Raw genomic sequence first — 28,000 nt, 5'->3', positions numbered from 1 at the left:
CCTCCGCTACTCCATCTACTGCTGTGGAGGAAATACTGTGCACCCCCTTGGTTTGTGTTTACATAGCATAACTACTCTTATCAGACTTCAGTGCACCTGTGTGTGGTTCGTGTGCATGTCGTTTTCCAGTCGGCTGAGTCACAGCTCGAGCTGTGTGGTTAAAAGTGGGAGTTCCTCGTAGCGCGCGCTAAGAATGAGGAAACCCCAGCAAATCTGCAGCCCTGACTTTAACTAGCTCTGCAAACCGCAACACACACTCACTCTCTCTCTCTCTCTCACACACACACACACTCACTCACACACTGCACTCCGAGCACAGCAAGGAATCATCTGACAGTTTGGCTCGGCTAAGGAGTCCCACAGCCTTCCTGGAGGTAGATGGCGGATACTTCAGAGGCCCCTGGCGGGGCTGGTAAGTAATCCACTGTCTTCGTCCTTGTGTGTTTTACGGAAAACTGCTGAGAGTTCTAGCTAATGCAGCACAGATGTGAGCCGAGCTTCCTATCATAGGCTGATTCCAGGCGGACGGAGTCTCTAGCTGCTGGAGCTGCAGACACGAGCCTGAAGTTGGCTCCTAAAACACCAGTTTTTTGGGGGGTGGGGGTCAGATTTTCCCTTCCACCTTAAGTAGTACAGGCGGGAGACTGTGTACCGCTGATGTACCATTTAAGGTGGAACTGACTCCGAAAAGGGGGGTGTATATTGCGCAGTTTGTGTGTATGGGTGAGTGTGTGTGCAGGACAGGACAGGAGCGGACCGGACAGACGGCTTTACGTGGCTAGTTCACCAATGTGCGGCTGGTGTGTGTTCCTAAAAGTTCCCTAAGTGTCCAGTGTCCTCACTGATGCTGTGCTCCTCTCATTTGCCCCCTTTCCTTAAATATTTCGGCACTGCACTGGTCAAGGACACAGAGTCTGTATATACAGTCCCTCATTTTGAATGGCTGGGTTGGTGCAGTGTAAGCCAAGTTAGTCCAAAATGCTGTGAGAATGAACCCAGAGAATCCCCCAGACTAATCAACATCATTGGAGGTAAGTACGTTCATTTAGCTAGCATCCCACAGGAAGATTTAAGTATGCTCTGGTTTTGTCTCGTGGATAAAGTTTTACAGAGGTGGGACGAGCTTCCTAACCCTTGGATAACATGATCCCATCCTGTATGATCTCATGGCCAGTGGAATTGTCTTAAATGCGGTCTAAATATCTCATATTCTTCATTTTCCCACTGCTTTAAGAATATTGAAGTATTGTTTAACTAATTTTAGATCATTTAGAATGACAATATTCTTACCATGATTTCACATTATGAGCATTTAGACATTTAGACTGAATTTAAGATGATTTTAGCTGGGAAATAATGTCAAAAATAAATGTATTTTTTACTATTTTTACAATAATTTTCCATAATCATAGGAAATGAAGTCATCACATCTTTCTGATGTGCTCTGAACTTAAAATAAAATGCTGAAAGTCAGAGTTATGACTAGGGCTGGGCGATGTGGGAAAAAAAACACTAGGTCACGGTATTTAAAGCCTTTTTTCGTAGCATAACAAAATGCAATAAAATATTGTCAGATTGGCCAGCTGTAGCTATGATGAGTTTCAAAGTATTGCATATTTTGTCTCCAGTCTATTTAAATATATCACCAAAAATGAATTAATAACTAAATGTGAATGATTGATTCATTAATTAATTAAATTGATACAGAGTAAAAAGTGGAAAAGGTTCCTGGCCAAACCTCAACGCTCCGTCCATGGTAGCTGCGAATAAGCACTACGGAAGCATTATTAATTCAGAACTGAAAGTAGCACTGTCTTAACTTGCTACACTGTGCATTGTATTATTATGTAAGAAGTGTGATACTGCCGAGAGCTTGGCTTGTGTTTCCTGCCTATATTCATCCCTATACAGGACGAAAAGGAGTAGGCCTACACCATTTATTGCCGTACCTTCAAAGTTGGCCTTTTGTATTTTTGGTGCAGTGTTTAATGTTTTAAATGTTAAACAGTAAAAAAAAACATTGGCTGAAAAGAACTGCTAATCTGCTGACGTACTTCATTATAGACGTGAGAAAGAGAGAACGAGCAAGCCATCAAGCAAGCAAGCAAGCAAGCTGGCATTGCACCAAATGACTTTGCAAGCAATTTCAATGTTAGAATATTGTTCTCGTCTAAACATTCTGACCAAATCAACAGCCTTTAATATTTTCGCAAGTCTTTAAGTCTTGGCTCAAGCAAATTGTAACGTGGACATAGTGAAAAACCTGTAGGTAAACTCTCTTCAGCACCATGCAGGAAGCACCTTGCTGTCATTTCACCAGGGACATGTCCACATTCCGCAGCACCTTTGTGCTGCAGTGACAGGGACTTGGTGGGAGCGGCGTGTTAGGAGTGCTACACAGTGGATCAGACACAGCACACCGAGTTTTTAAACACCTCACTGTCACTGCTGGACTGAAAAGTCCACCAACCAGAAATATCCAGCCAACAGCGTCCTGTGGGCAGCATCCTGTGCCCACTGATTAAGGACTAGAGGATGACCAACATACACCATCATGCCACCACCATGCCAGTGTCCCTGCATTGATGAAAATGACCACTACCTAAATAATATCTGCTCTGTGGTGGTCCTGTGTGGTCATGAACATTTGAAGAACAGGGTGAAAGGAGGCTAACAGGAGGCTAAGTATGCAGAGAAACAGTTGGAGTCCTGTAATTATAGAACTACAAAGTCCTTTTATATGGCAAGTGGAGTTAATGTAATGGACATGAATGTGGTATTAATGTTATGGCTGATCAGTGTATGTGTGTAGTAAATTAGTTGATGTCAATGTTTTGGCAGTGGTCCTGGAGGTCCTCTGTCCTGCATTTTAGGACTCGGGTTGGGAACTGTGCTACACTATCCTATCTAGTACTGTATCTGAATGATTTATTATTATTATTATTATTATTATTATTATTATTATTGTTGTTGTTGTTGTTTCTTGTATTCTAAATGAATCATTAAATAAAGTATTGAAGGTAACTTTGCATTAGAAAAATATTCTTCACAGACCTAATTTTCATTCAGACATTGTCATGATTGAGGTTTTGTTGGCTTGTTTGTGTGACCTGGATTGTAAAATGGTTAAAATAGTGTTTGTAGAACCTGCTGGATGAATGACTTTTCTCAAAAGAGACTGCATTGCAGGCATCTATTTATGATTAAGGGTGAGCAATCTGAAAAACACATGATGTTCCTTGAGGCCACATTTTTGTCATAATATTTGGAGGTTTGTGAAACAGACCAAAAGCCAGCTAAACAGCAGTGCCACGAACATATGTAAAATATATGTAACGTATGATAAATTGAGTGTGGTGATATTTTCTGACAAAAATGCAAGAAAAAGTAGGTAACATTGGGTAAAAATAGAAAAATAACGTAAAAATCATTTTTGTGCCCAAAAATGGCATTATTGGCTGATATTTAGTCAGATACAGGTCTATCTATAATGTCTGTAATGTTTTATTTTTATTTTTTAACCTATCTGCACTCCGTCCAATTAAATATGACCACTTATGCTTCTTGTAATGAACTATTGGTTGGCCAGTGTACAGCTGGTCAGTGTTCTTTAAGTACCGACTGAATCCCTGATATTCACAGAAAAGTATATGGGATAAGTTATTGCGGGTAGCTAGGGCAAATTTTACAACCTAGACCTAACCTGAGACCTAATGTGTCTTGTATTTGGAGCCCATCGACCCATTGGTCCTTTTCGTCTTTGACAATTGTCTTTTCTGTTTCTTCAAAGAGCCATTTTCTTAACCCAGAGTGGTCTAAGAGCTGAAGTAATTTAGCTGTCCACAGGATTTGGTCCAGGAAAGCTGCAGACAGGACTGCTTGTTATTCAGTGAGTCCTTGTAGCTACTGCTTGGGAATTCTTAGTTGTTTGTGGTTTTGAGTTGCCGTATTAATTGATGGGTGATGACATGTCTGCTTCACCTATGACCAGACATGGTCCACTTGGAGAATAGTGGCAAGATTCTTTTGTGTGCACTATATGTTCAAATGTTTATGGCCACCCCTTCTAATGAATGCATTCAGCTACTTTATGTTGTGCCCATTGCTGACACAGATGTACACAATCACACAGCTCGTCAAGTCTCTGTAGAGAAGTACTGGCAATAGAATAGGGCCCTCTGGCTTATTGGCACTATGGCTAATGTCAGGCATGTGCTAGAGCCCCAGCATTGAGCTGTGGAGCAGTGGCCTCTGCCTAATACCTTTGGGATTGGGTGGTGATCATCCAACATCCTGACCTCACTAACTCTCTTGTTGCTGAATGCAATCAGATCTTCACAACAATGTAGAATGCCTTCCCTTGACAGTAGACAATTACTCCAACTAAAGCAAGTAAAATTTCTTTAGTATCCTTGATTTCCGAAGATGCAATGAATGAGCAGGTGTCCTAATACTTTTGTACTTTATTGAGTACATGTCAAAGTTGAGTGTTTCCAGTGTAGTTACAGTCATGTATGTGCAGAGTTATGCCAGAATAAATGGAAAAGTAGTGATGGTTGAAACTGTACTTGTGCATTCAGCTATGTGTGTTGTTGCAATATCCAAAAATAAATAAATAAATATTCTGTTTATATATTATATATGTTAATTTAATATTGTGCTTCATTCTGCTTCAGCTAACAGGACTGCAGCCTGTCTCATGAACTGCTCAGCATGTCCCAGTAACAAAATCTTGCGACTGTGGTATCTATGTGGTCATCTCTTCAACTGAGAAGACTGTTCAGTGCAGTCGTTGCTCAGAAGAAGTTAGTAATGCTAAGCAGACTAACTGATAGTCATGCTGATTTCTGTGTCTACACATTCATTAGGAGAGCTCTGTAACCATGAAATGCATAACTGATCATCACACTGATTCATCAGTCTATTCATGCTTTAACAGAGTTCAGTAGCCGATAGGAAAACTGCTCAGTACCTTGCTTTATCTCTCCAAGTATTTGAAGGATCAGTCTAAGAATGTTTAGCAGCCCCAAGTGAAAGATAAGTAGCTGGTCATCACAGTGATTTCAGTTTGTTGAGCTGCTGTTTACAGTCCAATGACCAGTGTCCAATGTTTGTTAAATGCTTATACTGATTTCAAAATAGAATATTTAGAATTTCTTCTAAGTACATCGAAATTGGCCATAACATTAGTACCACACAGGTGGAGTTAAAGACATTGGTTATTTCCATCTATAGTGGCGTCTGTCAAGGCCTTATATACTTTGACAATGGCCAGATTTTGATGGCTAGACGGTTGGGACAGAGCAGCTGCAAAACGTCTGGCAAGCCTTGTGGGGTTTTTCCGATCTGTACTTACCAAGAGTACTCAAGGAAAGGTGGTCGGTCCATGTGGGCCCCACCTCACAACTCCAGGACTTGAAGGATCTGGTGCTAACGTCTTGGTTCCAGGTGCCGCAGGTCATCTTCCGAGGTCTTGTAAAGTTTATGAATCGATTGGTCAGATCTGTTGTAGGGGGACCTGCTTAGTATTAGGCAGGTGGTGGTAAGGTTACGGTTGTTCGGTGTTTATTCTCCTAAAACTACTCTGAGCCTCTTTTTCTTTTTTTCTCCCCCTAAAATGTACTGTAAACGTTAAGTACTTTATATGGAATATGTTTACCATATTGAAAGTGAAATTTTAAAATGACTGAATTGCTAACTGTTTGTATGCTGTGTGTCATACTGCAATAAGCCTTTAACACACATAATGAACTTTGACAACTTGTAACTACTGTTTCTAAGACCAATGTCAGTTGTTCTCACTTGTCTTCAGTCAGGCCATCGCTTCCAGTAACACTCCTGGGCACACTGAGGGTGGGTGGTGTAGCCAAAAAACATCATAATTTAAAAGGCGATGGAAAAACAAGTGAGCAAAATGGTTTTGGAATGGTTGTGGAAGCTGGTTTGTTTATGCATGTGCGTTTGGATGTGTTTACTGATCACAGAGACCATGTTCTATTCAAGAAGTGCTGACATTAATAAAATCCATAAGGAATGCTATTGGTCCACAGAAGATAGTATGATTTTCTTTGCTTTTGAAATTCAGAATTCAGTGGCATGGAATCGTTTGACTCCCAGCCTTACCAACCACACACACGCAGAATGCTTTTGAGAATACCTCAAACTCCAACAGCACGGTCCTCATGAAGACTGTGTGTAGTGATCAACCCATCAGTTAACATGGGCATGTCATGCTGAGGTGCCGTGACAGACATGGGTTTACAAAGGGCTCGTTGTCCGTGTGTTCGGCTGACTGTTTGGATTGTTGAGGGAATGTGACACGTCTCCGCGGCCAGAATTCGGACAGGCGAGCGGGACGGCTCCATACTGACTGCTTATATAGTGTGTGACCTTTTGACCTTTCATAGGAAGGCCTTCTTATCTATTGGGAAAGATTCTGCAGTACAGCCGATAGCCTAATGTATATTGATAAGGAGTTTTCTGGTTCAGGGAGAGCATGCCTTCAGAACACTTGCGTATGTGTGTTTGCTTATCTGTGGGTGTGTGTATGTGTTTTGCGTCTGTGGTATTCTGAGGCAAGTAAGCTGAAATTTGCCACAAACAAAGTTTGAGAGATGTAGGCTTTAGAGAGTGAAGCTGTTTTAAATTATAGATAGTTGTAATGTGGCCTGTGATTAGATTAGAATAGACATTATTATTCAGATATGTACAGTATATCAGGGGTGTTATTCTACATGAATTGCAGTCAGATAGAAAATATGCGTTGTGATGATTGGTCCGATATTGGAATTACAGTTGCTAATTGCTAGGGATGCGCAGTAGTATCGGCAGATGGTTGCTTATAGAAACATCATGAGACAGATGTTCAGGTTTGAACATCCAGATGAAGATAATATTTAGGTGACACTTGGATCCTTTGCTAAAATAGCAAGGGGTGGGACCAACTGGACACTCAAGGTATTACTGTGAGCCATAGTCAGCATAGTCTCTAATTCCTTCAATACTCTGCTACTCAGGTCTTCAGCCTTGATTATTAGACAATATTAACTATTAAGCCTGTCGCACACATGTCCTTTCTCTCATACTCACTCTCTAGTCCCTTTGTGTGTGTTCATAAGCTCTGAATGTGTTTTGCACCATCATCCTGTTATGACCCTTAATGACCTTCTGCCTGTGTACAGTATTCGTAAGGGATAGTGTTTCAGTTTCAGCTTAGACAGATAATAATTTGCAATTAGCAATGTCCTGATTTAGGTTTCACTCTCTCCAGAAAGTTGGATATTATTTTGCAACAGAGAATTTACTGCAGTGTTATTAAATATGAGTTGTGCGCATTTTTATTTAGCTTAAAAAGCTCAGGAGTTTACGAGGGGGTCTAAATCTCTTAACTTCCGAATGATTATTATAATAATTTGAGAAACTGCACTAATGCAGGATTTGTGGGCCAATGCAGACGTCCAGCAACATAAATATCAGGACTAAATCTACTTGGTTGAATCACACAGTAATATAACAAATAATAAGTTGTGTAGAGTGTGGTAAAAACAGTAATTTAACTAAAATTCTTTAAGAGCAGTTACCCAGCACCACCCAGATAGTCTTCCAGAATACAGTGCACTTCTCTATTCCATACTCTTCCAGAGTATAGTACACCCAAATATTCCATACTATTTCAGAGTGCAATGCTCATATACAGTGTGCTTTTACACAGGTAATACCCCTGAACATTTCTTTTTCTTCCAGGGTGCAGTACACCCATATATTCTGTCCTCCTCTGTCCTCTGGAGTACAGTACACCTCAACATCTCATACTCTTCCAGAGTACAGTACTCCTAAAGATTATTCCAGAGTACAGTACACCCAAATATTCTGCCCTATTCCACAGTGCAATTGAGCTCCTCAATGTCCCATACTCTCTCAGAATACAGTACTCTACAGGACTATTCTGTGCTCTTCCAGAGTTTCTGCAGATTACAATGCTCTTAAATATTCTGTACTTTTTCACCATACACCTAAACATTCCATACTTTTCCAGAGTATAGCACACATTAACACCAACATAATGTCATTCTTCTAGAGTACAATAAATACATCTCTAAATCTAATTTAGAAATATTCATCCAAAATAAACATTGTATACTAGTTATGTTTTTCCCCACCATATCTGCAGATATGTACAAATCTTATTTCCCAGGCCGATAATGATACCAGTATAATTTCAAGTTCACATTCTATATTGCAATATTTAACGACACAATATTTATCACAATACGTGTAATCACAGACTAAAAACATCAGTAGTGACAGATTCTTATAAACTACTGTTCAGATACTCTCTCGTACTGAATACAGTGATTTTAATTCAACGTCTGCTGCTCTTCATTTAATTAAACCAGTCTAATTACACTGTTAGAAATGAAACCTGCAGCTGATCAGTGTTTATTAAGCACTAACAGTCTCCTCGATATGCTTAGAAAAGCATATTGTTATCACAATAAAAAAATGTATCACGAGACAATGAAATATCGCCCTATTGTCCAGCTCTAATTTCAAGATCATTGTGCGGAAACAATTCTGCAATTGACAATTGGATTTTTAAGTTGTTGTTTTTTTCTGAATAAAGAAGTGCTTAGTTTATAGAAATAATAGTAGTAGTATTATTTGATTATCATCTGTTGTAATCCATTGTTACGTTTCAAATGTCTGAAGCAGTTGAATTACCACCATCAGATCACTCTTATATCCTTACTATGTGATGATTCAGTCACCTTACTGTTCTCTGATTTGTGTTGGACTGTCTGCAGTGAACACCACAGTGCAACCTGGGAACACCTCAAGTAACGCAGAGTACATCGCCTTTGTGCTGGTGCCTGTCTTCTTTCTCCTGGGCCTGCTGGGTGTGCTCATCTGCCATGTCCTGAAGAGGAAGGGCTACCGCTGCACCACCGATGCAGAAGAGGAGGATGATGAGCTGGAGGGAGAGGAAGAGAAGCATCTGGAGGATGGAGGTGGGGAGGAGATGTTTGTGCAGACATTAAATGGCCTAAATCACTTTTTTAATTTATGTATTTATTTATTTATTTGGATAACAAACAAACATCAGTAAACACTGTTGAAGATTGAAACCGTTTACTTCATGGTCCATATAGGGTCACTGAGAGGGGAGGGAAGAGTCAGTTCAGCAGACAGTCTCAGTGTCGTTTCTGTGACAGATGTGGAGGAAGATGATTAAACGTTGTGCTGTTCCTAGCAGTCAAGAAGCAACTGCATCATTGGGTCCAAAGTTTGTTGTTTTTGACGTCCCTGGTTTGACCTGCGTTGTGAAATGACAGCTTTTAACATTCCTTTGGGTCGTATGCAATTGCGTGATGGGGTTTTTCTTCCATCTGTCATTACGCTTGTAGTTGTCTTGTGAATGATAATCACCAGTCTTCTGAGCTGTTGTCGTTTAGTGAGTCTGGGAAGGAAAGGTGGAGTGTGCTGGTGTGAAATAGACAGGAAGTCTGTCTCATTTTCTGACACCGTTTCCTTTTCAGGATACTGATATGTGTTAACGACTCCAGCCCATAGATTTGAAAGTCACGAGTATCGTTCAACAGTGGAACGCTGGGCCTAGAGTTTCAGACATTCGCCTACGGTAACTGGAAACCTCGGCGAGAGAGAGAGGGATTGTATGGTTGTGTATACAGTAATCAGCAGTGACGCTCCCTTCTCCATTGCGTCTTTGTGGGCAATGGTATAACAGGTTTAGCTGAAAAATAAGAGGTCTTTTGGAGCAGAGTGGTACAGCATGTTGACATTGTGAAGGCAGTGATTGGCTCTGAGATGAGTAATGGAGTCTGGAGCTTATCAGTCCAGACAGGAAACTGCACCCCACAACTTCACAACATAGAGCTAAAACGCATGCTACTGTTGTTTTGTTTTAATCATCTGGAAGAATTTTAAGGCAATGCAGGGAGGAGGGGGTAGGATTGGATATTTTATTGGAGGGATAATGGGAATGCTATTTATGTAGATTTTACTATCTACAATTACTGTATCTACTGAGATAGTGAATAGTCTAAATGGTATGATAGAATGTATGACAGTATTAGTAGTTGTAGTAGTAGTAGTAGTAGGCGTTGACTTAGTAGTAGCTTAGACTATTCACTCTACCACACCCTCTGGCTCAGCTTACACACACACACACACACACACACACACACACACACACACACACACACACACTCTCCTTATTACAATCACTGTTTCTCAACAACGCCTTAGTTTTAGCATTGTCCTTCTCCTTTCTCTCTTCTTTCACATTTGCTTGTTCGGGTCATTGTATGCTTTCTTTTTGTCCAGACTTTACAGTTATTCATTGGGGTTTCATTAGTTTATTATGGCTCAAGCATGCTGACCAACCATAACATTAGTACCACCTGCTTAATATTGAGTAGGTTGACCTTGTGCTGCCACAGCAGCTCTAACAATTTGAGGCATGGACTCCACAGGGTCCTCTGAAGGTGGCCTGTTGTATCTGGCACTGAGACATTAGCGGCAGATCCTGTTGGTGGGGTTTGTGTGGGAGGCTTAGGTGCCCATGACTGTCGCCTTTTCACCGGTTGTCCTTTCTTAGACCACTTTTGGTAGGTACCCCATAAGACCTGCCTGATGTTTTGGAGATGATCTGACCCAGTCGTTTAGACATCACAGTTTGGATCTTGTCAAAGTGGCTCAGATCCTTATTTTTTCCCCATTTGATCTAGCTTTTTAACACACCTCAGTGTAAAAGAAGATACTCAAAGTTTTTCCATTTTATTTGTCAGTGGTACTAATGTCATGACTGATCAGTGTAAGACCGCTGTATCTTTTTCTGTGTCTATGAACTGCTACTCCGGCAGCATGTTTCAGTTGATCCGTCACAGCTGACTTTCTCTCTCAGTGCGAACGTGGCCAGTTATGTCTCTGGAGACCCAGGCTCAGACTGCCTGCAGAGACCAAACCTGACCTCTAGCTATGGAGCTCAGTTTAGCACCTCTGGGCAGTGCTTGTTTATGTGCACCATCACATGAAAGTTCTAGCCACATTTCAGCCAGGCTTGTCTTATTTTGATTATCAAAATTAGGAACAGTTGGAATAGAGAAGTTCGTTTGAAGCGTTGTACATGCTCTGTTAACCTTCTCTCTCAGTTTATCATCTTTGGTCATCTTTTCTATTTTTAGCTGTTCATCAAATTTTCCAAAAACAAGTTCTCCTATTGTGGTCATTCCAGCAGACATTAGTTATCCTCTCTCTGTGACGCATATTATACTCTATTTTGCATCCACAGACGTCTTAATAGGGAGGTACATCCTGACGAATTCTTTATATTCTTGGATTTAAGCACTGGTGAGAGTTAATGACTAGATATTTGGTTGACCACAGGAAAACAGGACCAAATATGGGACAAAAAGCATGACACAATAATTTTGTAGATGTGTACTTAAACAATTTTAGACTTTTAGACTGTGTCCAGTGAGAATTCCTCCCAAACCACCTGTTATTAAATAAGAAGCACCACAAATGTGAATTAGGTCCCAGATCATTTTAAAATAAGTGACTAAATAACAAAGGCTCATTTTGGATAGGACTCTTTTTTTTCTTTAATAAAGAGCCCAATGCGGCAAACATTCCTTCCTAGTGGTCCCAAACCAACTCTTACGAAATGGAAAGCATGAAAAAGGTGAATAAGGCCTCACATCATGTTATAATGAGTAAATAATGACCTCTTTTCTAAGTTCTTGATATGGCTCAACTAGAACAGCCTCTCTGGAAAAACATGGGTGGATGTGTGTGCGCACATGTATGTCTTTCAGACAATGCATGTGCGAGTCATCACAGGAACTGGACATGGCTGAGTCATACATATGGGGAAAGGGTGTCTAATGCATGAAAACATAAAATAGGGACGACACACGTAGGCAACAGTACATCTGAGGAGTAGATAATAAGTGATTCAGTCATGCTTCATTGTTTACTACAGCTCAGTTACTATGAAAGTGTTTCAGTTCCATTAGTAATTGAAATGACTAATTTTACATTTAATGTGGGAGATTCATTTTCGCCCTGTGAAGTAAGTTCAATTCGTGGTAAGAAACCTTGAATTGGAATTTTATAGAAAGAGGAAACAAAGAAAGTGTAAAAAAGATTGTATTATTAATAAGTAATTTAGGTCCATGCATCATGAAATTTGGATACTATATAAAGAACAACTGCCAGATTTATGTTGTATCAAAAAATTAACAAAATGCAGGGTTTTGCGGGACATAGACGACATTGTTGTTGTGTAACATGCATGTGTACATTCTCAGCATTGAATTTCAAAGGGCACCAGCCTCTTTTTAGAGGGTGTCTGCATGTATGACTTCTAAGGTACCCCAACAGCTACACAGCACACTTGTTGCTCTGAATACCAAGATAACAAGTGTAGTAGCCCCTCAGTTTGAGAGCAACCTCTGGAAACAGCACACATGAGGAGTATTTCACAAAGCAGGATTTCCCATGAAGCCAAATAACTTTAGCCAAGAGTTGAGGACTATTCACGGATAGTCACTGAGGTCATTTCATATTGGATACTGGCTTGATTATCTGGCTAAATTGAGAAATCTTTGTGAAATATCCCCATGGTCAGCAGTGTGTACTGTACCTACTAGATGTCATATTTAGATATACAGGATTATTGTGAAGACCAAGTCTTGTTCAATTGCTAAAAATAGGGCCAGTTCAAGAGCAAGTTAGTGTGAAATTGACAACACCAGATTGATGCAGCTGAAATAGTGGATTTTTTTCTTGACTGATTCAGTAACTGATTCATTAGACCTGTAATACGTGTTTAAGGAGTTACGGTTCATGAAACTTCCACTAGGGTTTGTTGCAGGATAGAACTAGACTAGTGATGTGAGTGAGTGACAAAACAAGCAACACTTGAGCTTATCTAAACTGCACATGTCCTAGTGGCCCCTCTGTGTCGTACTGAGCAACCAGACCTTCAGGCGTGTCCACCAGCCACATTCTCATGAAGTGCAGCTTGTAAAAAAATAAAAAATAAAAATAATAATAAAGCTGCACTATATAGACAAAAGGATTGGGACACCTGCTCTTTCATTGTTTCTTCCAAAATGAAGGGGTATTTAAAAACAACAACAACAAAAACACATTTGCTAGAGTAACTGTCTCCACTGTCCAGGGAAGGATTTATACTAGATTTTAGAGCATTGCTGTGAGGACTTGATTGCATTTAATGACGAGTGTTAGTGAGGTCAGGACATTGGATGATCACCACCCCACCTCATCCCAAAATCATTGGATGGAGCACCATCATTCTAAGGATACAGTCCCACTGCTCCACTGCTTAGTGCTGGGGGAGCCTTATACCCCTCTAGCCCACACCTGGCATTAGGCATGTTTCCATAGGTTTACGTTTATCTGCTCCATAGAGTTCTATTCTATCGCCAGTACTGTTGTATGGTCTTTAAGGTGAAGGTCTGATTGCTGTGAAAAATTACAGACATCAGTAGTATGGGAATGACAGTACAAATGGCATTGTTCCTGCACCTGCTTAACTCCGTATACAGTCTGTGTTTCATTGTACTCCACATTAGCTTGCGGCCTACTCTGTCCTAAAGAATCTGTACTTAAATCCACAAGCTGTTGCTGAATAGTGTCTCCATCTTCATGATCAGTATTTCTTTATTAATGTATGTGCTGCTAAACAGAATTACATTCTTTGTTTCAGAATATATTCATTCATTCATTCATTCATTCATTCTTTTCTCTCCCTTTCTCTAGAAATGAATGACACCTACAGTGAGGGCAACGCAGACACTGTGGGCCAGATCGTTCAATACATCATGAAAAATGAAGGTAGGAGTGTTGCAATGAATGAATGCCTACTAAACTGAATCAATGTGTTGTCTGTACAGCTACACTAGTGACGATGGCTGGTGTGTGGGAGGTTTTCTGTGCGAAATTAAGCTCTGAGTATTTTAACCACACTATAACCTAAAAGCATTCAGACACTTTTGTAGTATTTGATATGATTACAATAGCACTTTTAATAGGCTTGAAGTGCTGTTTTTTTTTCTTGCCACTCCAGACGTTAAGCCCTTAAACAGTGTTAAAATTTAATTTACCAATGAATAGCCCAAATAGTTTGTACAGACGTCCTTGTAGTTACTGAGTACTACACCTTCATGTGTAATAAGCTTTCCTGCGTTAAGGGGATATATATATATTTCTGTTAGTATTTCTGTGCTAGTGGTTCTAGTATGTGTGTCTTGCTGTAATCAGTCCTTTAAAGATTCAGAAAATATTCATATGAATCAAGTATTTTAACACCAACAGCCACCAAGTGTAGCATGACTAGACTGCTATAGCTGGACAGAGTGGGAAGGCGGTAACACACTGTCACTGACCATTATGAGTTCGGTCTGAATCTGGTGGAGCGTGAACAGACCTCAGCTGATCCTAATGCAGTGAATCACGGCCAGAGCAGAGGAGGAAGAATGAGAGCCCTATGCGAGTGTCCTCATCTTTCTTACAACTTCCATGCTCAGAGGTCAACACGACCAAGAAGCAAGACATTTAACCCACTGTAACCAAGGTGACATGTCAAACTCCACCTTCTTGCTTAGCTAGAGACAAACCTTTAAGTTTAGTCAAAGCCCTTAAGAATCAGAAGTCGGTTATGCTTGACATACATTGGTGATCCATTAAACCAACTGCCAATTATTATTTAATCTTTTATTTTTATTTATTTTATTTTTTTTAAACGTGCCACATGTTAACTCCAACACTGGTTTATGTAGAGGCCTGTGCTAAAGTACTTGTTATTATTTGGAGCTTATTCACAAAGTCAGTGTGGATATTCTGTGTGCTCAAATTGTTAATATTAATAATGTATATAAAAATAAATAAATAAATAAAGAGCTGGTGGGTTGAAAAGATTATATCCAATGATAATCATAAAGGTAATAGTGTTCTACACCTAAAGGTCAAATGGAAAAAGCGTAAAAAGCCAGATTGTCTGGTTTTGGATAGTTTAAATGTCTCTGGCCTTAATGACTGCCTCACACACTGCTTTTGTTAACAGGCTGTAAATGAACTGCTTCATACAGGTCCTTCTTCTTCACTGCTGTTGTGTAGTGGTTGGATGTTTCTTCTCCACACATTTCTCAGTGTGGTCCCACAAGTTCTCAGTGCTATTTAAATTTGGTGACTGTGGTGTTCAGTTAAATCTTTTTGGCAAGGTCGTTTTTGCCTGCATGTTTGGTGTACAGGTTCATCTGCATATTGATCATTGAAGATCTTGCTCCTTAAACTTATGCACCCAGGCTGCATGTTAATTGGACCTGTTTCTGAACAAGATGTACTGTTTGTTGAAAATGCTGGAAAGAACTTAGATCTGCTTCACTTCATGCCTTTACGGTTGTACTTTTATTTTCTGTAAATATTTTGGCTAGCATTTTTGCATTTTTTGCAAGTTTCTGTCCAGTCATTTTGTCCAGTCACTTTATCTATATCTCTATATCTATATCCGTCAAACCTTCTATTCTTTCTTCCTTCCTTCATCATTGAGCACAAGGCAGGAATAGGTGCAGTACCTAGTCGCTTGAGTGCAACAAGTCAGTTTGTGAAATCTCTTCCCTCCTAGATATTCTACCATCAACTGTGAGTGGTATTATAAAACAAAAAGGGGGAAAGCATTTAGGAACCTAAGCTAAGTAAAGTTATAGAGAAGGGTCACTGAGTGCTGAGGTGCATAGTGCATAAAAGTCACCAACGCTTTGCTCTCCAGCATGTCATAGCTCCAGTACGTGTAACGTGTAGGTGTCCCAATACTTTCATGTACTTGAAAAAAAATCTTTTCAGACTATCATAACGTACCTATATCACAATAATCGGGTTGGTTATTGTGGTTGACTTTTGTTTTTCATTACTTTGGTTTTACACCACATTTTAGGTCAGCAGCTGCAACCTGCTATGAAATACAAACTGCAAACATCAGATAAACCTGCACTGAATTTGTGGTGGTTTTTGTGGGCTTTTGGTAAACTTGGGTTGTTGGCCTAAGTTGCAAATATTCTCTTGGGTGATGACTAATAACAACCTTAATAGAGAAAGGATACAAGGGATGTTTGACTGCTATTGCGGGCATCGAGGGCGTCCTCTTCCGTCTGCTCTCAATTCTGGCCGCAGAGGTGTTGAATGTTGGTGCTTAGGTCTGTCTAGGTCTTAGGTCTATTAGATCAGTAGTTTCCCTTTCTGCTTCTCTTTCTGTCTGTCGTTTCTTCTTTCCCTCTGTATCCGTAAAATCCAAAAGATCTGTCATGAGTTTTAGACAGGAAGTGAGTTAACTGCCAGCCTTTGTGTGCCAGCGTCTGTCGCGTCAGCGGGATCTTTTCACCTCCTCGTCCAATTTCTCACCTGCACAGTTCAATCAAAAACGTCTGTACATGTCCCTGCTTATAATGAACATTAGCATGAAGAGACTGATTTTCGGGAGTTAAGTTGCCTTACTAGATAAAACAGGCTTCTGAAGGAAAAAGTTTTGCCAGCATATTTATTTTCTGGGTGAACAAAAGGAAGTGAAAATGTTGTGAACGGGTGGGGGGGGTGTCACCTTTTCAGCCTTGGTTGCTCAATTGCTGTGCTATTCTCAGAAGAAGGATTCGTATGAGCTGTTCAAGGTCTGGCTACCCTTTCCTCAAAGGCATTTTTGTCTTGATTGTAAGTACACATTGTTTTTGTCGCTCACAAAAATGCAGCCCTGAAATCTATAATAAACTATATGACCGGCCTGGACGAGTCACTTTTGTTACTATGCTTACACTGGTGTCATAGCTTTAGCAATTACTGGTGGAAAGCCCTTCGCTGTACAATTATACTGTTTAAAAAATGAACACTTTTAGCTGTGCCAGTTTCCATATGAGACGTTAATGGCTTGAGGTTCCTCTGTTCCTTCCTTCTGATTGTAATTACAAGCGGTGCCCAGTTTAATTGTGTTAGGAGCAAATCAGCAGCACCACTTTTTCATTACATGTCGCTGTTTTAAAACAGTCCACATTCTTTCCCCCAGGTTCAGAAGCAGTTCTACAGACCGAAGTTTTAAAAGGCAAATAACCATAATATTAGTTTGTACCATAGTAATTAGTTTGCAGTATCACGAATGTGTGTCTATCTTTCTCTTCTGTCTCTCCTTTCTGTCCTGCTCCACAGCTAACACCGATGCCCTGAAGGCCATGGTGACTGATAACAGCATAGACTCTGATGGGTAAGATTTCATTCATGCTGGCATACATCCATGAAACCTCATGCAACACACAAGGCCTCCTGGTGGTAATTATGAAAATCAGGGTGCAGTTTAACTGAAGTTCATTTGCATGGGAGTGAGTGTAGGGCAATGTCTTTTATGTTTTCATGCAAAACATGCTAATCTGATGGGATAACCCTGATCACCACAAGGTGGCAGTATAACCTTAATGATAACAGCTGAAAGAAGGAAGGAGGTCATTTTGGGTTTCTGTATTTGTATATTACAATGGATATAGAGCTTAGGAGTGTCAAAAAGGTCCAAGTTCAACAGGAGTTCTTCTGATATCATCAGCTTGAAGTCAGTTTATCCGAAGGTCTGAGTCTTAAAGAACTTTGGAAGCTTTTGCATTGCAAGTCTATTAATCAATTATTAATCTTAAAACCTTACTTTGCAGCATCTTCGTAAAAACAATGTAATTCAGACACAAGTTTTAGTTATTTTTAATGAAATTTCTGGTTCTATTGGCGGCGTTGAGGATTATTCTGGATTGTTTGTGTTGAAAAGCACAGGATTGATTCAAGCTAAGATATTTCAGTGTAGGTCCTCATCACTGTGATGCCTTGCATCATCCACTCAGATTATGCAGCTACTCATTTCCAGCTATTGCAAGTCTGAAACAGACTTGCCCATGCATATGTCCTTATACGCTGTAATTGACAGTCTCACAAACTAATGTGGAGACATGAATGGCATGGCCCCTTCAGATCGCTCAGCCCTGACACTCTTTGAGAGATCTTTCAATAGAGCTTTGGGCTCACTGTGAGTAGGGCCACACGACAAGGTCTTCTTTTCATGCCTTCCAGTTCCAGTAAGCACAACAGTGTGCCTGTGTGTCCTTGAGGAATGAATGCAGGTGTATAGGAGGGTTGTGGAAGGGAGGGAATCTGAGGTGAAAGAGAGGGAGAAGGTGACAGAACTTTGTGAGGAGTTTGAACAAGATGGAGAGCAAAAATGAAGGTCTCCAAAGATTGTTCCAAATGCAGTAAAATTATATTTTAGTGCAGTGGTCCAGCATCACCTAACCATTCTGCTCTCCTCCCTGAAGGGTCTTCACACTGGTATGTCTCCTTCATTAAAATGGTATTCTTTAAATAACCATCCCTTTAAAAGTAAAAACAAAAAAAGAACTAAAAGTGGTTATTCTGTGGCATCGCTCCAATCAAACCCCTTTTTGGCACCTTTGTTAGACAACAGTGGGGTAAATTCATAAGTGGGGTAAATGCAGGCATGCTGGGAATGTGGAAAGACGTCGCCAAGAGTCCACAGAAAAAAAGCGAGAGGGAGAATTAATAAATAAATATGGACAGAAAGATAGTGGGAGTGCATGGATGAGTGGAAGGGACAGATTAGCTGCAGGATGGGGGATTTCAGAGCTGCGACGCTGGGCAGACCACTCTCATTTCCTGACCATCTGTTGGCGGACAGCCAGAGGAACACTTAGAGAGGTAGCAGGGAGGAGCTGGAGAGCCAGGAGGAGGTGGGACTAGGGCTGATGTATGGGTGGTGGGGAGGGTTGGAGTCTGTTGCTGGGCGTTGGATTTTTTTTTTCCGGATCCTTTACATGAGGGAAAAGTGTATACAGGTTTGATGGGATGTGCTCTTACCCAGCTTCTTAAGTCACATTTAAGGTAATACACGCTGCCTGTCAAAATCTTCCTGCTATATCAGCATACTCTGTCAGTTGGCAGTAACCTTGCACAGAGACCCTTGAGAAGAGGTGGTCTCGGTCTGGTCTCAGAAGAACTCTGGAGCAATTTGTTTATGGTGAGAACGTGATCTGACCTCGATCTGACCCAACTGTGAGCTCTGAGCTAAGTTTGAGCTAACCAGCTCCCATAGCCAGGTGTTAACCTGGTATATTGCCCAGATAATTACTACAGCTAATAACAAAGGTCATCTCGGCCATTGATCCATGTTAAACTGCACAGAAATAAACACTACTCCAGAACACAGCACCAAACTATTAAATAATTTATCCAAACCCTACTACCAAATAAGACATTCTTATATACAGTGGCAAGTTTGGGCACCTTTTGTCAAAATGTGTTAATGTTAATACTTAAGTGAGTAGAAGATGAAAAATCTCTCAAACCTGTGTCCGAAACTGTGCCCAATTCACTATATAGTGCTCTACTTTGGGGTTCCTGAATTTTGTAGTGGTGTCTGAAAATGAAGTGCTGCATTTTCAGTGTACTGTACTATATAGTGGACAATCTATGTACACTAAATGGGCATAAAATACCCATAATCCATCCTGTTGTTTGGCTTGAAGATTCACATGCACAAGGACTAATGTTCAGATTGTTTATGAGAGCAGAGAGCTCACACAGATGACGATAAATTGGTTCCCTACCTTGTGAATGGGGATCAGTTTTGAACACAACTCTTATCCTGACATTTAGCAGCCATGGGTTCCTCCATGCAGCTGCCTAGCAGGAGAAGGCTTTAAGAAGATGGTGAAGAAGTGGTGGAACACTGTTACGTACTGTGCAGCAACACTTGACCAATCATAACCTTCATGGAAGAGTCATCAGAAGAAAACCTTTTCTGGCATTGTACGTGATTACGATTCAGATTTCGATTAGGTCCTCCTTCTGCCGCCACTACAGATCTGAGCGTTCGAGGAATGGACTTTGCTACACCTGAAGGCTTCCTGTGGAGTCCGGCACCAAGACATTAGCAGCAGATTCTTTAAGTTCTTTATGTTGTGAGGTGGGGCCTCAATGGATCACATCAGTCAGTCTTAGGTGCCTGTGACCCTGTGACGCCGGTTCACCAGTTGTCCTTTCTTGGAGCACTTTTGGTAGGTACTGACCACTGCATATAAGAAAATCCCAACAAGACCTGCTTGATGTTTTGGAGCTGCTCTGACCAAGTCGACTAGCCATCACAATTTAAAAATGGGCTCAGATTTTTATGCTTGACCAGTGTATAGCCTTTACACACATTTTTCTTACTGAATGAAAGTGAAATAAAAAGAATAGCATAAATATTTACTTGGGAAATTAAAAAAAGCAAGATGTGCCCAAACATTTGCCAAGAGGTTTGAAGTTTGTTTCATAATCATTTCCGTTTGAATTCTGACAACTTGTCGTTCTCAAAGCTTGCTCCTGAAGCCCTCTAGACCACATCTATCCCCCTTTTGGGAAAGCATGTAGGAGAGAGTTTTATAGCTCTCCTTCTGTCCTCACTCGCCCCTTCTGCAGACGGTCATTTACTCAGCATCTTGCTGATCTAACTTTGGCTTGCAAGTAAGACCCATTACACGCATATACACACGCGCAGCAGTGTCCCGTGGTGTAATGGAGCACGCTGTGTTTTCCTCAAATAGTCAGCAGAGTGGCAGCGCTGCGTCTCCACTTAACCGTTGGGGTGATGGAGAGAGAGGGAGATGCTTGAATAGAGTCCCCTGCTACTCTCCGAACGGTATGTGTCCTGATCCAGGGGTTAGATAATAATATGAATGAGGGTTTTTGAAGGAATTGTTCATTGAAGATTTCAATTTTCACAATTCTCTTCCATGTGTAGTTCATCATCCAACTACCAAAATTTGGTTTGGTGTCTGAAGTTGATTTGTAGCTTTGCATTAGAAGCTAACATGGCTAACGAGCAAAGGTAGCCGTTTGTCCGGAATTCAACCTCTGTGTTTAACAAACCCATGGCAGTGAACACACACAAGTGAATACACAGCGAGAACACACACCCAGAGCCGTGGGCAGTGGTACTGCACAATATATTGTTTCAGCATCGCCACTGCAATGTGTGCACATGCAATACTCACATCGCAGGATGTGCAATATTGGCTGCAGACTATATTAAATATGTCATTCTACAAAGGTGTTGCTGCTTATACAAAATAAAATTCCTGGTTTGGTTTCCATGACATTACCTATATATATATATATATATATATATATATATATATATATATATATATATATATTGCGCGATGTCCAGTGTTTTGCAATGTACTGCAGCCCTAGTGGACAACATTAACCCCACGGATTGCTGAAGGGTACCTCAGCCATCAGTTGAAATCTAGAAAGAGTTGTACCTTCACTTCCCCCACTTTCCACATTCTGCCAGTCTTTGGGATTGGACAGGTGACCTTGATGCCCTTGTGTCCTAGCTTTAGGTACACCACAACATTAGGCAAACTACATGTTTTAAATCACCCGAATCATCCCCTCTTACCTTAAACCAGAGTTGGCAAATATTACAAAAATAGACATGGTTTCTGGCACTGTATGAGCTATGTTTACCTGTAAAATGGATGGAAATTATAATGCATGTCTATAAACAGTAGTAGTCATAAAGCTAGACCGGTCACAATAATTACAGTATCTACTTATCCTATAATACATGGACATGACCTTAGTAAATTTAGCTGACCTTGATACTGCCCATTGTGTTTACTTTTATTTGTGTTTTATTTATTTAGGAGATTTAAACATTTTTATACTTTGATTCCAATGTCTGTCTTTTCATCATTAAGGCAATTGCTCCTTTAAAAGGGTGTAATTGCATTATTAAAGATTATGTTATCTTTGGGGCAGTGGTGACTCAGCGGTTCGAGAACCAGGCTCTTTCTGACAGGGTTGTGGGTTCTATACCTGGGCTCGGCAAGCTGCCACTGTTGGGCCTTTGAGCAAGACCCTTCACTCTCCTTGCTCCCAGGTGCTGCAGCAATGGCTGCCCACTGCTCTGGGCACGTGTGTGTTTGTGTGTGTTTGCTCACCTGTATTTATGCATGTGCACGGATGGATTAAAGGCGGAGGCCAAATTCCTTCTGTATCCGACACAAATGGTAAACATGCTTGTCTTGTCTTGTCTATTAACTTTGTCAGTGCCATAAAATGGTCATAAAATGACTTGTATTGATAGTAATTTCTGGCACAATACATCATCCAAAAATGATATACGGGTATATGATATACTCATGATGGGTCTACATAAAGCCTGATAGCATTTGTACATTACATTTACTTTATACATTAAACAAGCCGAGACCTCAGTAAATTCTACAGTAGTGCTAAAATGCTTGTGCTACTTTTATTTGAATGCCTTCCTTGTCCAGTCACGTGCTGTCTCACTCATTTCTCACTTTTCTCATCTCTTTTCTTGTTTCCATTCCATGTAATATTCTAGCGCGGTGACTCCTACCTCACCCACCTTTCCCACCACCCCAGTGTCGCCTGGGGCTCCTCCCTCAGCGGCTAAACACACCTGCAACCACCTGCACACCATCGGAGGACTCGGGGGACAGAAGAACATCTGCAACCGCTGCAACCAGAAGAAATGGCCGCTGATGCGGCGCGGCTCCAACAAGAAGATGGAGCGCCGCAGCCACATCGGGGAGGTCACCGTGCTGTCAGTGGGCAGGTGCGTGAGAGAGAATGGATGAGGGTATGTTTGCGGAGGAGGGAAATGTGTGCGGGGGTGTTATCCCTGGGACCGGGGTTTGAATACTAAGTAGGTTGCTTCTGATTGGTTCATTCAGATAAACGAGAGGGTATGTTGGGGTCATGCTCACCTGAAAGTGGAAATTAATTCTCTTTATTTGATTACCAGGCTGTGTGTGTGTGTGTGTGTGTGTGTGTGTGTGTGTGTGTGTGTGTGTGTGTGTGTGTGTGTGTGTGTGTGTGTGGGGATGCATCTATAAACAGGTTCATGCAAATGCTTGTGTCCACTCCCAGCTGTGTTTGTGCATTACCTTATACTAGCTGACGTTGGCATTTTGGTGTGTGTGTTCGTTCATGGGTGCGCGTGTGTGTGTGAGAGAGAGCATAAAACTGATTGGACAACCTTTTAAGATCATTTATGTCCTGTGGGTGGGTGTATATCCAGTCCAAGCTATCGTTTATGTGTGTGTGTGTGTGTGTGTGTGTGTGTGTGTGTGTGTGTGTGTGTGTGTGTGTGTGTGTGTGTGTTTGGAATGCTAATTAAGCTCTTCTCATTTGTCCATTTAGATGAATGAGAGTTTATATCACTCACACCAACCTGAGCATGGGTGTGCGAGTGCATGTGCACATCTAAATGAATCGCTGATTTAATTACTATTTGTGTGTCTGTGTGTGTCTGTGTGTGTGTTTAAATGTGTAGTTGGTAATTGTGCTGTGTGTCCTTCTGTGTATATTACTGCAGGCTCTAATGGTTTTAAATAGCAGACTTAAGGCAGCAGTTTAGTGAGGAATCAAATGTACAAAATGTGCAAACCTACAAATGTGCTTCATTACCCAAACATTGGGCTGTTAGAAGCTCTGTTGTCTTAGAACTAGACAAAAGTCTGTCTCGTAGCTAAAGCAGTAGTAGCAGCAGCCTTATTGAAGGCTGAATTTGGTCTGTAGTGTTGTCCGTCTTAATGGAGAACAATGTGCTGTACAGTCTCGGAAAGCATATAAACAAGTTTGAGATTATTATTTGAGAGGTAAGTAGGTTACTTTTACTTAGCATGCAGTTTGCTAACCTGGTGGTTATTAACATCCATTATGTGTTGGCTACTGGCTACAGTAAAACTGAAACTCTGACATTTGTTTCCATCTAAATGTATTTTTTAAACGTATGGGCAAGTATGAATGAAGAAATTCTGCACTATATCTGGGTAAATGACATTTACGATATTAATGCCTTTACATAAACGCTGTATGCCTTTCTACAGTCTCTTCCATTGCAGCTTGTGTTCAGACGACTCTGTGGTGGATCTGATCTGCTCATCAGTCTTTTACCCAATCTTGTCTATGCCAGCTCAGTTGCACACTGTCATTTAAGCAAAAGGAAGACAAAAACTAATGCTAAGAAGTGCTGGAATTTATGTTAACAATAATAAAATAAATAAAAATAATAAAATGGTAAAAAAGGAAAGGGATGAGGCCTTTTAATCTGTATTGGACTCCTTGTGTGTATGTGGAACAGGAAAAGAATGTCACTGTGCAAAAAACCAACTGCACGACTGTTTGGACCTCACAGTCGTTAGTCTCCTACAGTTTGCACACCCCTGGTCAAATGATATGCTTTGTTCTGGTGAACACTTGTCTGCACAACTTAATGCAGGATTAATCTTTATTTGCTTAATTTAACATTTAATAAAAAGTGAAATGTGACTTTCAAGGATTGTAGCACATTTTAATATGATACTTTACCCCTTAGATCTTTCAGATAAGTAGACATTCTGCTGTAAAATATGCCAGAAATCATTTTATTTATTTATTTATTTATTTATTTATTCGATTTCTTGTAGAAAATCATTCCGACATTAATTTGTTCTACTATTGTACAGTTATTGACAGTGGTGTCAGTGCTACACCAAAGAAGCAAACTTTGTGTCTTATTCTTTTTTTTTTCCCTCTTCTTCTTAAATCATTGCTTCAATGTTTGGGGGTGAATTTCAGGTTCCGGGTGACAAAAAGTGACCCCAGACTGCAACCTGTAAGACGTACTCTGCTGATCACTGAGCCCAATGGGAGTGTGCCCACGTCTCCTGCAAAGACCGAGCCAGCCCCTCTGAGCATTAACATGCCGGCACAGCCGCCACAGGTGAGTTTCACAGTGGACACACACAGGTTGATGTTGAATCTAGTAGTGGGAGAAATACTGTTGTGTCTTGACTGTTGTGAGAAGTGCATATGGTTGCTTTGGTTCTTTGGACCAGTGTAAATCCTTAATTTACTGAAATAAGGGCTTTAGCCATGTTCAGATGGGGTTTGTTTTAAATGGGAAGGTGATGGGGTAGGTAATGTAATCATTACCAGAGTTTCTCAGTGATTTTAGTCCTGTCTGGATGTGGCATGTCAGTCTTTTTTTTATGGACTGCGCGTTGCCAAGCCAGTAAAGACTCCGGTGCCTTTACGTTCTGTAAAATGAGCTGTAAAGATAACCTGAGGATATTCACCCCCGTCATCCTGGGGAAGATGATTTTTTGCTTTTTGTCTGAAGTAAGGAGGCGCTTGAGGCATTCAGTTCTGTCATGCGTGGCACAGATACTGTTGGTTGTTCACATCAAACCTCAGGTGTTGAGTGGTGTACTACCTTCAAATCCAGAAGACGAGCCAAAGGACTGGAACATGCAGTTGATCATTTTCAAACTAAAATTGTATTATTTCTGTCGCTAGGTCATAAGATTGGTTATAATCCTATAATACTTTAATAGTGCTTATTGGACAGCAGGGCATAAGTTGCGTAGCCACTCCCATTTCAGTTGGTCATTTATGCATAGATCCTATGTGATCCTGAGATAAAATGACATTGCTCCACCTCCCAATGTAAAAGTAATCCTGTCCGAATAGGGCTTTGGTGTGTTAAAAGCTATGCTGTGCCACACACTAACACACCATTATCATGTTGATGTCACTGCTGTGCTGAAAATGGTCCACCACACAAATGGTATCTGGTCAGTGGTGGGACTGTGGTGGCTCCTTTCCATTGATAGGCAGGGTAGGCGGGGTCATTGACATTGAATAAGATCTTTGAATGAGTGAATGAATGAGTAAGAGTGTGTGTGTGTGTGTGTGTGTGTGTGTGTGTGTGTGTGTGTGTGTGTGTGTGTGTGTGTGTGTTGGCTCATCTGTTACTTTCTAATGAATGTGAGGAGATTCTAGAGACTAGGTGTACGTAATATGTGACCTTTTACAGTGTAATCATTTGCTGTTTTCCTTCCTTAGGCAGAAGAGGATGACAAAAAGTGACGTGACGGACACAGTGAGATCCACTTCAAGTACAGACAACTGAGAATTTTAAACCCGTTTTAAACCCGAAATCACACTGCCGTCACAGCTGAGAGGGACGGAGTCGTCTACTGTGGGTCACTCTAAGGTTGAGAAATGCAAGACAGAGGTAAAAGATGATGGAAGAGCGGAAAGAGAGGAGGCCTTTTCATTTGAATTGCAGTATTAGACTCCACCCTTCTTCGTCAGGGGTGCGTTTGTGAGGAATGTGCACACTTTATTGTAGTTTTATTCCATCGCCATGTCAACCAACCCCAGGCACACACACACACAAATGTCATTATTAACCATGGATGGCGTCATTTTGGGCTTGATTACCACACCTTTGTCAATGGTTAATGTGTGGACAAATGAACTGTAAAAATGGCAGCATTTACAGCGAAAAGGTTAAATCCAGGACGCTGAAACAAATTTTTTCCGGTTACTGTGACGAACAAACTGGAAACCTCAAACTGGACACAGTCTTAACCAAACACCAGGATGCATCACTCATAAAAAAAAATTGTGATTTCTTTATTTTATTTTTGTTTTTCTTTTTTGTGACTTTTGTTTTTTTTGGTTGTTTGTTTGTTTGTTTGTGACCCATGTTATTTCTTCCTTGACGGGCCAAAGTCTTTCAGCCTTAAAACAAAACCGTTCGACAAGTTCCTTCAAAGTTCCTTCATCTGAAGTTAGTCTATCTATTACTCTATAAGTAACAAGTAATCTAGCTCTGCAGTGTAGTAGGCAGCCTGGTATCCAAACACCATGAGTAGCTCTCCATATTTTTTCTAAACAACTCCTCTGAAAAGCCATATGTAAGTGTGTACAATAGAAATATATATATATGTATAATGTATACATTTACAATTTTATTTTTTTGTCCATGTGGGAAGAGAAGGGTGACTTTTCAAAAAAAACAAACAAAAAAAAAACGTGTAGATATTTTTCTGGAAAATGTTGTCAGCAGTAAGCACAAAGTGGCCTATGTACTTGCCTTCAGTAGCACACTTAAAATGTGACATTCTTTGGCCTCATTGGCTCTACATGTTACCCACACGGCTTTACAACCCGCATGGCTTATCCACAATCCTGAGCTTATAAAGGTTTCTCTCACATGGTAACAAATGATGTATATCCTGATCAAGTAATACAAATAAGTAATGAATATGATGTTCAAATACAGTATCTACATATATCTGCCCATGTTTTACAGGAGGCCTTCTGCTGTTCTGTAGGTACTCAGTAGTGAGTGTTTTAAAGTTGCTATTGCAGAAAGCCTTGATGAGCTGCTGGCGTGGGGGAAAAAAGGGGGGGGGGGCAGGGAATATGAAGGTCCTTATTATTTTGCCAAAATTATTCAACTTGCCAAAATATTTACTGTGTTAGTAAGTATAGAAAATTAAGGTTTGCTTTTTAAATGCACTACTTTTGTTCAAACGTTGCCCAAAAACACCAAATTAAGTTTTATTTTTTTATGTACAAAATGCAGTTTACACAAGTTCAGCAGACCCATTTTCTGCCCGGTGTCAATTTCCGGCCTATTAAAAGTAATGTGGAATGATGTGATGTTCCAGGATACAGTAGTTACAATACAGGTGTTTTTTCCTCTCCAAAAAGCTGAAGTTCCTCAACAAATGGCTATTAGGGTCTATTTAGCATTAAAGCTAGTGACAACATGTTAATTGGTCCTACTGTTTGCCATCAGGATTAGCCATTAGCTGAAGATACGTAGACTCTTGGAAAAACAAGGAATATGATGGAATGTCGGAAAAGTAATTAAACGGTTTTACGCTGTTTAAGATCGGGCCGTGTTATAGAACAAAATATTCTATGTTTTAAAGATTTTTCTTTTTTGTACCCTAAATTTCTACATTAAAAAGATTAAAAGCTGACTACATGTGAAACCATCTCTTTCCTCTCTCTCTCTCTCTCTCTATACGGCCCAACTTCTCCGTCGTTTGTA

General features: G+C 40.6%; 1 protein-coding gene across 1 annotated transcript; it reads left to right on the top strand.

Moving 5' to 3' along the window:
* Window positions 1–4: 4 nt before the first annotated feature.
* On the top strand, window positions 5–27,944 carry rell1 (RELT like 1). The gene is made up of 7 exons (XM_072687588.1): window positions 5–412; window positions 8,805–9,008; window positions 13,810–13,884; window positions 17,239–17,293; window positions 22,484–22,717; window positions 24,724–24,868; window positions 25,993–27,944. Exons 1-7 carry the CDS (start codon window positions 379–381, stop codon window positions 26,014–26,016), a joined length of 771 nt encoding a protein of 256 aa, XP_072543689.1. The 5' UTR covers window positions 5–378; the 3' UTR covers window positions 26,017–27,944.
* Window positions 27,945–28,000: the final 56 nt, after the last annotated feature.

This window comes from Salminus brasiliensis, chromosome 9 (genome assembly GCF_030463535.1).
Source record: "Salminus brasiliensis chromosome 9, fSalBra1.hap2, whole genome shotgun sequence".
Classification (NCBI taxonomy): Eukaryota; Metazoa; Chordata; class Actinopteri; order Characiformes; family Bryconidae; genus Salminus; species Salminus brasiliensis.
The sequence above is the reverse complement of the archived record's forward strand: the minus strand, read 5'-3'. Positions and strand labels throughout refer to the sequence as shown.